The following is a 12,984-nucleotide window of genomic DNA, read 5'->3' on the forward strand; positions in this document are numbered from 1 at the left end:
GCCTGGGTACACTGTCCGGCATTTTCCACATTAAAACTTCAGGTTTCATTACATTTGTTCATCTGTGGAATCCATATGTCTGAAATGAATGCATTTTTGGTCTACCAAAATTCCAAAGTGGACCAATTCAACGCTGCTTTAGTACACTGTGGGTCATTAAGCTATACAAGGTTAGAGCTAGAGAACATCTGCTGACATCCTTGAAGGGTACAGGGCAACATATAATGCAAAACTAGGACTTATCCAGAACCACTCAAATGTTGTCTTTGAAGTTGTGAAGCTTCCACAGTGAAATGTATAGTGACAATTGCTATTCCTACCTTTCAAGTATTTATAGAATAGACCTAGAAACTGTTCAAAAACAGTCCTAACTTATTTCTGCAAATGTAATAACCCTGCTCGAAAGCCATGTGTTCTGATTTGGTTATACTTAAAGTCTAACTTTGTCCATCCATATAAAAGACTGGGGAGGAATTTTCTTAATAATATTTGCCATTTTGGTGTAAAAATATACAAATAACATTTACCTTGAAATGCATGGTACATTGGAGCAATGTTGCTTGTCAAATATCCTTCATAGCTACCAGTTCTTTCATCATTTATTAAATCTAAAAACATAAATTCAATTTGTTATAAGATCATCCCTCTTGCTACAGAACTTTCCAAAAGCAATTTGTCACATGTCCATGTAAAAGCTGCTCTTTTAACCGGGGGGGAGGGGGGAGGGGGTAACGAAACAAAACAAAAAAAAACTTCATGAAGCATGGCTGAAACTTTAAGTATGCAGAAGAAGAAGAGTTGGTTCTTATATGCCGCTTTTCTCTACCCGAAGGAGGCTCAAAGCGGCTTACAGTCGCCTTCCCATTCCTCTCCCCACAACAAACACCCTGTGAGGTGGGTGAGGCTGAGAGAGCCCTGATATCACTGCTCGGTCAGAACAGTTTTATCAGTGCCGTGGCGAGCCCAAGGTCACCCAGGTGGCTGCATGTGGGGAAGCGCAGAATCGAACCTGGCTCACCAGATTAGAAGTCTGCACTCCTAACCACTACACCAAACTGGCTCTAGTTGGAAGTTGTGCCCTATGCGATGCCTTTTGCCTCAGGAGAAGATTCATTACCATAGAGTCATTGTGATAAAAAGGAAAACTGACCACTCACCTTTCTAAGCTCTCTGAAACTGTCCCTTTAAGGTTAGACTGGGTCCCTTAGGGACAACTTCCTGTTTTCTGCTTCTTCTTCAATCTTGCCAGCCTGCAGCATGGTGGGTGGAGAGATGTCTTCTGTATCTCTCCCCATCTAACTAGCTAGATTAGGGACTATCTTCTTACCTTTCCTATCTAGAATGGTGTTCTTTCATTAAGAGTTGTTATATTGGTTTAATAGCGCAATCAAAGTCTGTTGTTTTTGGCTTACATGTACTCAGTAGCCAGCAACATCATGCTATGCACATTAGTTTAATTAAACCACTCTGCTAACATTTCTGGATATTACATACCCATACCACAAGTCCCACCACTCAATATCCATTAGGATATGGGCCCAGATATATTAATATTTTTGTGAGTTAATAATTTTTTGGAAAAGAATTAATGTGCTTGCAAGCCACTGTAGTTTTGAGGTTTGAGCTCCTAGCAGTCCAACACTCAATATTCATCACTTCAAATGCAGCTCTTTGAACTCAAACCACTGACTTTAATCCCAATCAAATTTAAGCAATCAAAATTAGTGGTTTAATTCAAGGAGTTTAGCACAATTAATTCAACTGGTCTATAGCTTCTTATCTAAAAGAAAGTTCCATTGACGGCAGTGTGTCTTACATTCCTAATGTATAGTTCTAAAGAATGAAATATGACTTCAGTGGGAATTTACTAGATGCTGGTTTGCAAATCCCATGAGCACATGTGTGCAAGGGCTTTCTGTGCACTTTAGTGTTGATGACATCTCCATATATACAACAGGAATACCATCGAATCCTTTGTGCGTATAGAAATTCAGTACAAAAAGTGTCATGATTTCAAATTTCAAAACACATGGATGGCACCATTTAGTATGAATGGCATAAGCACATATGAACGACTAGGTTTCCCCATAACAGGCAGGGAAACATTTCTGCACTGCTCTTTTTACATGCAACAATCACATATGACACCTTGGTTCATGCATTTTACAATTTAAACTCCAGCACTGATTGTGATTCACTATGTTTAATTACCTGCCATTTATAATTTCATAATTTTTATATACTGTATCTAGTGAAGTGACAAGAACTGATGAAAAGGTATGCCACAATAAATTTGTTACTCATTAAGATGCCACAAGACTCTGTTATTCTATTTTCATAGAATCATAGAATCACAGAATAATAGAGTTGGAAGGGGCCAGACAGGCCATCTAGTCCAACCCCCTACTCAACGCAGGATCAGCCCTAAGCATCCTAAGGCATCCAAGAAAAGTGTGTATCCAACCTTTGCTTAAAGACTGCCAGTGAGGGGGAGCCCACCACCTCCTTAGGCAGCCTATTCCACTGCTGAACTACTCTAACTGTGAAAATTTTTTTCCTGAAATCTAGCCTATATTGTTGTACTTGTAGTTTAAACCCATTACTGCGTGTCCTCTCCTCTGCAACCAACAGAAACAGCATCCTGCCCTCCTCCAAGTGACAACCTTTCAAATACTTAAAGAGGGCTATCATGTCCCCTCTCAACCTCCATTTCTCCAGGCTGAACATTCCCAATCCCTCAACCTATCTTCATACGGCTTGGTCCCTTGGCCCCAGATCATCTTTGTCACTCTCCTCTGTACCCTTTCAATTTTATCTACGTCCTTCTTGAAGTGAGGCCTCCAGAACTGCACACAGTACTCCAGGTGTGGTCTGATCAGTGCCGTATACAATGGGAATATGACATCTTGTGATTTTGATGTGATGCCCCTGTTGATACAGCCCAAAATGGCATTAACCTTTTTTACCGCTGCATCATACTACCTGCTCATGTTTAGTTTACAATCCACAAGTACCCCAAGGTCTCGTTCACACACAGTGTTACCTAGAAGCGTATCCCCCAGCCAGTAGGCATGCTTTTCATTTTTCTGACCCAGATGCAGAACTTTACACTTATCTTTATTAAATTGCATCTTGTTCTCATTTGCCCATTTTTCCATTGTGTTCAGATCTCGTTGAACTCTGTCTCGATCTTCTGGAGTATTTGCCAGTCCTCCCAATTTGGTGTCATCTGCAAACTTGATGAGTAGTCCCTCCACCCCCTCATCTAGATCATTAATAACTATGTTAAAAAGTACCGGGCCAAGCACCAAGCCCTGAGGTATCCCACTACTCACCTCTCTCCCATCTGATGAAACACTATTGACAACAACTCTTTGAGTGCGGTTCTCTAACCAATTCCCTATCCACCTAACTATCTGAAAATCCAGATTGCAGTCCTTCAATTTATCCATCAGAACATCATGGGGAAGCTTATCAAAAGCTTTACTAAAATCCAAGTAAATGACATCAACCGAATTTCCACGATCTACTTGTTACTTGGAAACCAGGTTGGTCTGACAGGACCTGTTGGAGACAAATCCATGCTGACTTCCTTGGATCACCAAATTGTTCTCCAGATGTTTGCAGATCGCTCCCTTTAATATCTGCTCCATTATCTTCCCCACAACAAAGGTCAGACTCACTGGTCTGTAGTTTCCCGGGTCTTCCTTCCTCCCTTTTTGAAGATCGGAATAACGTTTGATCTCTTTCAGTCCTCCGGGACATCTCCAGTCCTTAAAGAGGTCCCGAAGATGATGGACAAGGGTTGTGCAAGTTCTCTGGAAAGTTCTTTGAGCACTCTCGGGTGCATTTCATCTGGACCAGGGGATTTTAACTCATCCAGTGCAGCTAAATGCCTCTCGACAACCTCTCTATCCATGTTAACCTGCCACCCAGTCACTATCTCTTGGCTACTGCCATCTCTAGATGTGCCTAAACCCTTTGACCTGTGGGGAAAAACAGATGTAAAATAGGCACTAAGCCTTTCTGCTTTCTCTGCATCTTCCGTTAGAGTTTGTCCATCCGCACCCAACAGTGGGCCTATTGCCTCCTTTACTTTGTTTGCTCCTCACATAACTGAAAAATCTTTTCTTGTTACAATGGGCTTCCCTGGCCAATCTTAGCTCACTCTCAGCTTTGGCCTTTCTGATGCTTGATCTACAGTGCCTAGTAACCTGTAGGTACTCTTCTTTAGAGCTCTGTCCTTCCCTCCATTTCCTGAACATTTTCCTTTTCTTTCTTAGTTCCTCTTGAAGTTCTCTGTTCATCCAAATAGGCTTCTTAGAGCTCCTGCAGTGTTTTCTTCTTTCTGGGATAGTCATTGATTGAGCATGCAATAGCTCTTGTTTGAGTAGCACCCACCCTTCACGTGCTCCCTTCCCTTCCAGCATTCTCGTCCATGGTATGACACTCATCATGTCTCTGAGTTTATTGAAGTTTGCCCTACGAAAATCCAACATCCATGTCTGGCTACAAGCTTCCTTGGCTCTCCATCTCAAAAGGAATTCTATGAGGACATGGTCACTTCCCCCTAGGGTCCCCACCTCCTTCACCTCATCCACCAACTCTTGCCTGTTGGTCAGTATTAAGTCCAGTATTGCTGAACCTCTTGTGGGTTCATCTACCATTTGATAAATGAAATTGTCAGGCAGGCAGGCAAGAATGTTGCACGACTGAGGACGCTTCGCAGAGTTTGTTTCCCAGCACACATCTGGGAAATTGAAGTTACCCATGTTGACAAGGTCCTGCCGCTTGGATATTTTCTCAAGCTGCTCACAAAGTGCAGCATCCACATCCTCTCGTTGGTCAGGCAGTTGGTAGCAGACACCAACCAGCACACTGTTTTCCCCTCGCTTATTTTCACCCAGTTGCTTTCCACTGTAGATATGCTCTCCTTCACTAGAATTTCCTGACAGGTAAGCCCTTTCCTCACATACAGTGCCACTCCTCCAGCTCTTCGATCTATTCTGTTTTTTCTGAACAGTTCATATCCATCCACCATTACATTCCAGTCATGAGAATCATTCCACCAAGTTTCTGTGATGCCTACTAGATCATACCTTTCCATCAGCATGAGAAGTTCCAGCTCTTCCTTCTTATTGCCCATGCTTCGGGCGTTAATATAAAAACATCTGAATCCTTTGACTTTTGGTTCCCTATGAGCTGGCTTTGCTGGTTGGGTGGCCCCTAGTCTGTCTCCTTCCTTACACTCCCTATGTTGATCATCTCCTTCCCCTTGTGGCTTCAGTTTAAAGCTCTCCTGATGAATCTCCCCAGGTTCCTGCCAAACACATTCTTCCCCAGCTTCGATAAGTGCAGTCCATCAGGTGCTAGTAGGCCTTCCTCAAGAAAGCCTATCCCATGGTCCCAGAAACCAAATCTCTCCTGCCGGCACCAACTACGCAGCCACTGATTCACCTCCATTATCTTCCTCTCCCGACGCATTCCTCTTCCCTTGACAGGCAAGATTGGAAAGAATACCACTTGTGCCCCCATTTGCTTGAGCTTCCTCCCCAGATCTTGATAGTCTTTTTTAATAGGAGCGATGGTATTCATGGACATGTCATTCGTTCCCACATGGACCATCACAAATGGGTAGCGATCCGTAGATTTGAGGAGTTTGGGCAGCCGTTCTGAAATGTCTTTAATTTTTGCCCCTAGCAAGCAACACACCTCTCGGGTTAGGGGGTTGGGCCCAGCCACATGGCAATCCATTCCTCTTAGCAGGGAGTCTCCAATAACAGTACTCTCCTTTTTTTTTTCTTCTCAACTCCATTTCCTTCTATCCCCGTGGCCTCTTCACTTTGTCTTAGACTTTGTTTTGGGACCTCTTCCCTTGTTAACCCTCGTTAAAGGGGTTTGTTGGGGAAGGGATCAATGATGTTTTTCTAAATATGAACCAGGTATTCCCTAGTCACTTGTATATCTCCCACAATTAATGATTATGTAAAGCACACTTATTCATGCATTCTGAAAGCCTGCACAACCTTTGCAAATGAATACAAACACTATGTTAGCAAAACCTACTCATAAATAATTTTGTTTTTAAATACAAAAGAAATTGAATTACTTGGTGGGAAAAGAAATCCATAATTTAGCTGTGGATGGCCTTTGTAAGATGAACAACTCTGGCCAAGATTTAAAGGAATTCGATTATCATTGTGGAGGCAGCTGGAGATGACTTCTATAGAGGCATTCCAATTGGCCTAGGTAACAAAAGTGGTTATCAGTAATTGCACAAGAATAATGTACACATCATTGAAATATGTGATATACAGATTCTAAAGGTGCCCTCCAACATTATTCTTGTAGAACACTTGTATTGGGCTAATATTTTATGAAAATATGAACATGAATAGAATAGAATCATAGAGTTGGAAGGGGCCACACAGGCCATCTAATTCAGCCCCCTGCACGATCAGCCTAAAGCATCCAGGATAATTATCTGTGCAGCTGCTGCTTGAAGACTGCCAGTGAGGGGGAGCTCACCACCTCCTTAGGCAGTCAATTGTACTGCTGAACTACTCTGCGAACATTTTTATCCCTGATATCTAGCCGATATTGTTCTACACACAGTTTAAACCCATTACTGTGGGTCCTATTCTATGCTGCCAACAGGAACCTTTCCCTGCCCTCCTCTAAGTGACAACCATTAAAATACTTAAATAATCATGTCCCCTCTCCACCTTCTCTTCTCCAGGCTGAACTGTCCCAAATTTCTCAGCCTTTCCTTATAGGGCTTGGTCCCCAGGCCCCGGATCATTCTCATCGCTCTCCTCTGAACCCTGATTTTTGAAGTGAGGCCTCCAGAACTGCACACAGTACTTCAGGTGGGGTCTGACCAATGCAATATACAGTGAAACTATGACATCTTGTGATTTTGATGTGATGCCCTGTTGATAACAGCCCAAGACTGCATTTGCCCTCTTTACTGCTGCATCACACTGACTGCTCATATTTAGCTTACAGTCCACAAGTACCCCAAGATCACGTTCACACACACTGCTACCCAGAAGTGTATCTCCCATCCAGTGCAAGCTTCTCCTTTTTGTAACCCAGATGTACAACTCTTTACTTCTTATTGAGTTGCCTTTTGTTCTCATTTGCCCACTTTACCAGCGTGTTCAGATCTCATTCAACTCTATCTCTATTTTCTGGAGTGTTTGCTACTCCTTCAAATTTGGTGTCATCTGCAAATTTAATGAGGAGTCCCTCTACCCCCTCATGCTGAAAAGTCCTGGAAGTCTATTTGATCTTTAAGTCTTTTTAACATTGACAGTCATCTTAGGGATCTTTTAGAGAGTGGTAACCAATAAATAATTTGATAATTAATTTTTGCTTATGTAAACTAATCCTCAACTATTACAAATGAACAGCTGACTTCTGAAGACCCTGTTCATTTTCTAGTTCTCAACATTTAACAACATGTTTCCACACCAGAGAAACTGTCTAAGTGACTTAGTATGTAATGTCATAGCTTCAAAACCCCAGAGTCCAGAACTATTTCAGCTCCTGCTTGCCTTACCACTCTGCACCACAGGAGGCTCTTATAGCTGTATTAACCTGTCAGAATTGTCAGGTTTCCAGAGGGCCTGTGAGATGGAGCTCTTCCAGCAGATGCATGGTTGAGGCCAATATGGGGTTCCGGAGTTACTACCGGTGGATCCCCAATGTGTGTGTGTCAGGTCAAAGCCCTTGCTTCCATGGAAAGAGCTTTTGACACATGTGCTGAACAAGGGGCGGTGGAGTTTTTTTGGAATTCCTATCAACTGCCATCTTGTTAATTGTTAATTGTATTAAGGAATGTTTTTAGGAGAGTAACTGTCTTTTTATCATTTTATTGTAAACCACAGTGAGACAACCGAGAGCAACGGTATAGAAATAAATAAATAATCCATTTAAAGACATGAAGTAATTAGCTGGAGAAACAGCTAGTCAAATATTTAGATCACTTTTCAACCTTTTCTATCCTTGCCTTTAATGTTTCCGACAGCCTCCCCCTATGAAGGTTATTCCCCTATTCTTGTAGCAAGATATATTCCTAGCACTTCCATTCAGTCTTCCACTTTTCATCAGCCCAAAATACTCCTTCGAATACCACATGTATGATTGGAACTCCAGCTCAGAGTACCAAAATGATACTATTCAGCTTTTAACTCGCCAAGACCAAAACCAGTTTAGAGAAAGCATGCCATTAGACTGACCAAGTTCCGTGACAAATGCTTCCCCCCAAATGCTCAAAGGCTTCAAGAAGCATATTCTGTCATTCCAATAACATTAAGAGTATATCATGCCCTTAAGTACTGACATACTCACATGCTTGTTAATAGTATATGCACTCCATAGAGGCATCTTGATATCCTTGCTATATCCATTTATGTAGTGGTTATTGTGAAGAAGGCAATAGTTATGATCCTTTTGTAGCACTCTGGGCCTCCCAAATGGCAAATTGTATTGTTCTACCTTCTTTTCTACAGTGGGAGAAAGAAAAAGAATTATACCACTAAAATACAGTCTGTTTTTCTGATGAGGTTTTCTGCTTGTTTTTTCCCCAAAGCAGTTTAAATGCTTACGTTGTAAAGCAGTTAAATTTATCTGTGGTTGACTCTGTGGTAAGCCCTAGGAAAAAAAAAAGGTGAGAATGAATGATTTTGTTAACAACAAGAGTTGTGAATCCATCTGTGTAATATCAGCATTTTACAGGCATTGCTGCACTGCATTTCTTCTTTACATCTGAATCAGGATGATTAGTGAATGTTCTGAACAGGTTCTTGGAGTTAGTAATGGGCTGGATGACAGCTTGTCAATTGTTGTTAAATAGTCCATGCACTCCAAAATAGCCAAACATCTCTAGTTTTACATGGGACTAAACATGGGTATATTCAGATAACTACCCTTAAGGCTGATGCTCAAGCAGAACCCAAAGCATCGTAAGGTTAAGCCAATGTGTCAGCAGCTCATAGACAGTCATGATCTTCCTATTATTATTTATGTATGATTAACTACAGGCTTGACTGCTATAAGATGGGACATACTCTAAGGAACACACTTCCACAATTTTAAGAAGACTTTATTGTTTCCATGCACTATTAAAAGTGTTAGCATTAATTTATAAGATTCTAATCATTCAACATCTGATGTGTTGAAGAAGATACCCTGCCTTTCATTCCCAAAGTGGCTTACCCAAAGTGGCTTACAAACACCTTTCCCTTTGTATTCCCACAACAGGCATCCTGTGATGTAGGTAGGGCTGAGAGAGCACTGAGAGAACAGACCTATGAGAACTGTGACTAGCTCAAGGTTACCCAGCCAGCTGCATGTAGAAAAGTGGGGAATCAAAACCGGTTCTCCGGATTAGAGTCTGCTGCTCTTAACCACTACACCACATTGTCAGGATCAGTTGTTCTTATATAAATCTATCAATTCAGGTCTTCGTAAGGGGCTCTTCTCTAGATGCCACTGTCTTCTGAAGGAAAAGAGATGGCTCCTGGGCAGAAAGCCATTCTTTGTGGTAGGGGCTCTACTGAGAAACACTCTCCCTACTGAGATTTACCTGGCACCTTTCCTAGTGTGTTTGAGATATGCCAGGTGCAGTTTGCCCCTTTTACTTATGTTTTATTCATATTCATTGAATATTTTGTAATGTAACTTGCATATTTCACTATTTTAAAGAACACATGAATTCAACAATGGACCTATAAATATAGGGTAAATGCATTTACATCCATTGGTTCAAGATCCAGATGCTATCCATCGACTGAGTCCAATATGGTTTCAAAAGCTAAGACAAGGGTTCCAGTCACTATGACTCACACAGACACAAAATGCTCCAAAGACAGATATAATCCAAACCCAGAATTAAACGAGAATGAAAGATCTTTCCCACGTGCTCAACAACCCAGGTTGGCCGGATTCTAGCTGATTAATTCAATGTATAACAAATTACAGGTGACAGCCAATCAGGTGAGTTTACCAGTTAGGCCAAACACTCTGCAGCTTCATAAGTTCCAGCCATTAGCTCAGGTACTAACCAGATGGAATGTACCCTCCCAGATTCTTGTGGTCTTGTGGGGCCCTGAAACTGGCAAGCCTAATTGCAGCATGCATTGTCTTTCATCTTATCTGGCACTTTGAAGCTACAAGAAAGCTTGGCTTAAGTTGTCAGAGAGAAACAAGTTCCAGGATTTCTTTTTGTCTCAGCATGAACCATTGCTAGAGTTTAGCAAATAACTGCTTAAAATGACCTGTTACTTGATAAGTGCATTTGCCATTTATCAATAGACAGAATAAGTGACGTAGCCAGATTTGCAGTACATGCAGTAATGATGATCCATTATTCTCATTCCAGGTGAATGGGAACCTTTCACTGACATTGAATGAATCTGAAGTAATGTTGACAATGATCTCACAGTTTGAAAAAGTATATCAGTTCAGTCTGGAATACATGCAAGCAGCTAACATTTCTGTCAGTGTGTGTACATACCGACAAATCACATGAGCAGCTAAGATCACCTACAGAAGTTCTCCGCCTTATGGCAGGGCATGAAGAAGGGTAACTTTCTTCCTTAGGATAACTTGGGACATAAGTGGGCTTCTTTAAAAGGTGATTCAGGCTTCCATGAGTACCATTATTAGGAGCTGGTGTCAAGTCAAGAAGATCTGTAACAATTGGCATATAATTAATGGTTCGGCCCCCACAAACCACCAGTGGGCTGAGATTTTAATCACCTTCCCCCCTCCCCTAGAACCATTTCAAACCCTGGGAAAGTTTATTCCAGGGCTGAGGGAATCACTGTACTAAAAATATTTTACTTGATTTCAGAAGCTTAGCTGCTACTTTCTGGCAATGATACTATACAGATCTCCCTGACAGCACATAGGGGAAACGTGTTGGGGTCATTGAGTCAAATAAAGTACTTTTCCCCCTGCACCAATTGCTTCCCTCCTACACACACTTTTTCTTGTTCTGCTCACTGGTTCTAGATAGTAAGAGCTGCCCTAGTTGGATGGCTACAGTAGGGAGAGGAAAGGCAATGAGATTAACCTTTTTGCTTCTTGTTTCAGAAGCGCTCTCTTCACAGAATAGAAAAGAACAATTTCATTTATATCATTCTCCTCACTGCAGCCACAAAGTCAATGCTGCTATTAGTACACACAAGTCCCTCAGCACTGGGAATCAATTTACCAGTATCAGAAATGACTCAAAGAGGGAGAGGTAAGATCCAACCCATTTGATGTTTTAAAACTGACTCCTATAGTGCAATTTTCCTGTGAGTGTAACATGAGCACGGTATATAGGCACGTTGGAATCTTCTAAGGATTGCACACCCACACTGGCCTGCCTCCACCCCTTGTTCATCCTGTAGAAGCAACCTGCCACAACCTCCCTCTCATCTGTTCCTCAGCATCACTTCAAAGGAGAGGAAATAGGAAAGAGGTGAGAGGAGATGGTGTAAAATTTAGGAAGGCTATCAGTACATCACTGACAGGATTGGAAATTATATAAGCATGAACACAAATATGTCAAATACAATAAGGAGGGCTGTTTCATCATACCACACATGATATTGTAGATTTCAATATTTTCAAAAGGATCAACTTTGGTTTGAAACTTGAATCCAGGTCCAAAGCCAATAAACAGAGCCTAGGGGAGGAAAAGATAACTCTGTTTTACAGATAACTCTGTATAGTGTATATGAGGGGAATGCAGACATATTTACAACATGCATTTATAACTATCACACTACATAAAAAGTGTTGGGTCCTTCCAACAAAGTGCACCTCTGAGTGGCCCTCACCTGGGAAGCAATGGGATTAGAATCCTCCCCCGGGGGCCAATCAGAGCCTCTCCCCTACTCTCGTCCTCCTACAACAAAAGGTAATCCATGGGGCTCTGGACACCTGTCCATCTGCCCTCTGCTTCACTCGAATGCACTCCCTGTCCTCTTGCCCTCTGAGGGGCTGGGGAAGGCCCTCCTGCCATGCTCTGTGCAGGCCAACCCACTCTCCCCAGCCTCCTGTCCTCCAAGAAAGTGTGGGGAAGGTGAAGCGGTCATGCGTCACCCTAACCTTGCCACTCTTGCCAGCCTACTCACCCATGGCAGAAGCTGGAAAAGGGCAAGGAGGTGTACTCTGAGCTGGCCCCACCACTCTTGAGGCCCTCTTGCCCTCTGGGACCAGGGGCAGGAGGAACAGTGGGCATGCTCCACTCCATCCCTGCCACTCTCACTGTCCTCTTCGCTGGCAGTGGAAACCAGGAAGGGATGAGTGGGCACACTCCACATCTGCCGCACCACTCTAGCCTGCCTCTAAGGCCCCCAGCCTGTTTAAAATGGGTTTCACCACTAGTTAAATAGTAATAACTGATGGTATGGACGTAGCCTATACTAACATAAAATGAAGCTATTCTTCGCGTGGAGGGAGTAGAAACATCAGCAAGGTTAGATCAGCAAGTTTACAGAATGTTGGCGATACATACGAGCTTTTAATCCACATATGCATCTCAAAATTGTTCTGTAGCTCAATCTTTGGCGCTGTTGTGGCCACACATGCTTTGAAGTGTTTTTTCTCCTGTCTCAAATCAGTTTATTTTCACAAAATGGCATAGAGATTCCTGCATAAAAGCAAGACTTGATCTAACATAACTGGCATGTTAAATCTTCAGTTTAAAGTCTGTTTATTTTCCTTGTTATGTCAGAAGAAGAAAAACATTATATATGTTTTTACTAGGAATGACATTACAATCATGGTTTAAATCTTACAATTTACTTTTTTCTTTTCAGACATTCAGACTACAGCTGCATCAAGATAAACACTGGCAAATGCAATTCCAAGAAAATGATTTTGTTTTCTTCTCTTCTAAATGTTTTTCATCTTTTTTTTTTAAAAAAAGGTCAGTCTTCAGCAACAATTAACTTTCTGCTATAAACAACATTTGTGTTTAGC

General features: G+C 42.0%; 1 protein-coding gene across 1 annotated transcript in view; it reads right to left on the reverse strand.

The window, feature by feature from the left end:
• ENPP1 (ectonucleotide pyrophosphatase/phosphodiesterase 1) overlaps positions 1-12,984 on the reverse strand; it is a 60,602-nt gene that overhangs the window by 5,196 nt on the left and 42,422 nt on the right. The window contains exons 17-22 of the mRNA XM_077352781.1: positions 11,596-11,683; positions 10,523-10,698; positions 8,613-8,658; positions 8,356-8,510; positions 6,110-6,245; positions 528-608 (exon numbers count right to left, since the gene is read on the reverse strand). Coding sequence (XP_077208896.1) covers positions 528-608; positions 6,110-6,245; positions 8,356-8,510; positions 8,613-8,658; positions 10,523-10,698; positions 11,596-11,683 — 682 coding nt within the window. The remainder of the gene's footprint in view (positions 1-527; positions 609-6,109; positions 6,246-8,355; positions 8,511-8,612; positions 8,659-10,522; positions 10,699-11,595; positions 11,684-12,984) is intronic.

Source organism: Paroedura picta, chromosome 1 (assembly GCF_049243985.1).
Source record: "Paroedura picta isolate Pp20150507F chromosome 1, Ppicta_v3.0, whole genome shotgun sequence".
In the NCBI taxonomy this organism is placed as follows: domain Eukaryota; kingdom Metazoa; phylum Chordata; class Lepidosauria; order Squamata; family Gekkonidae; genus Paroedura; species Paroedura picta.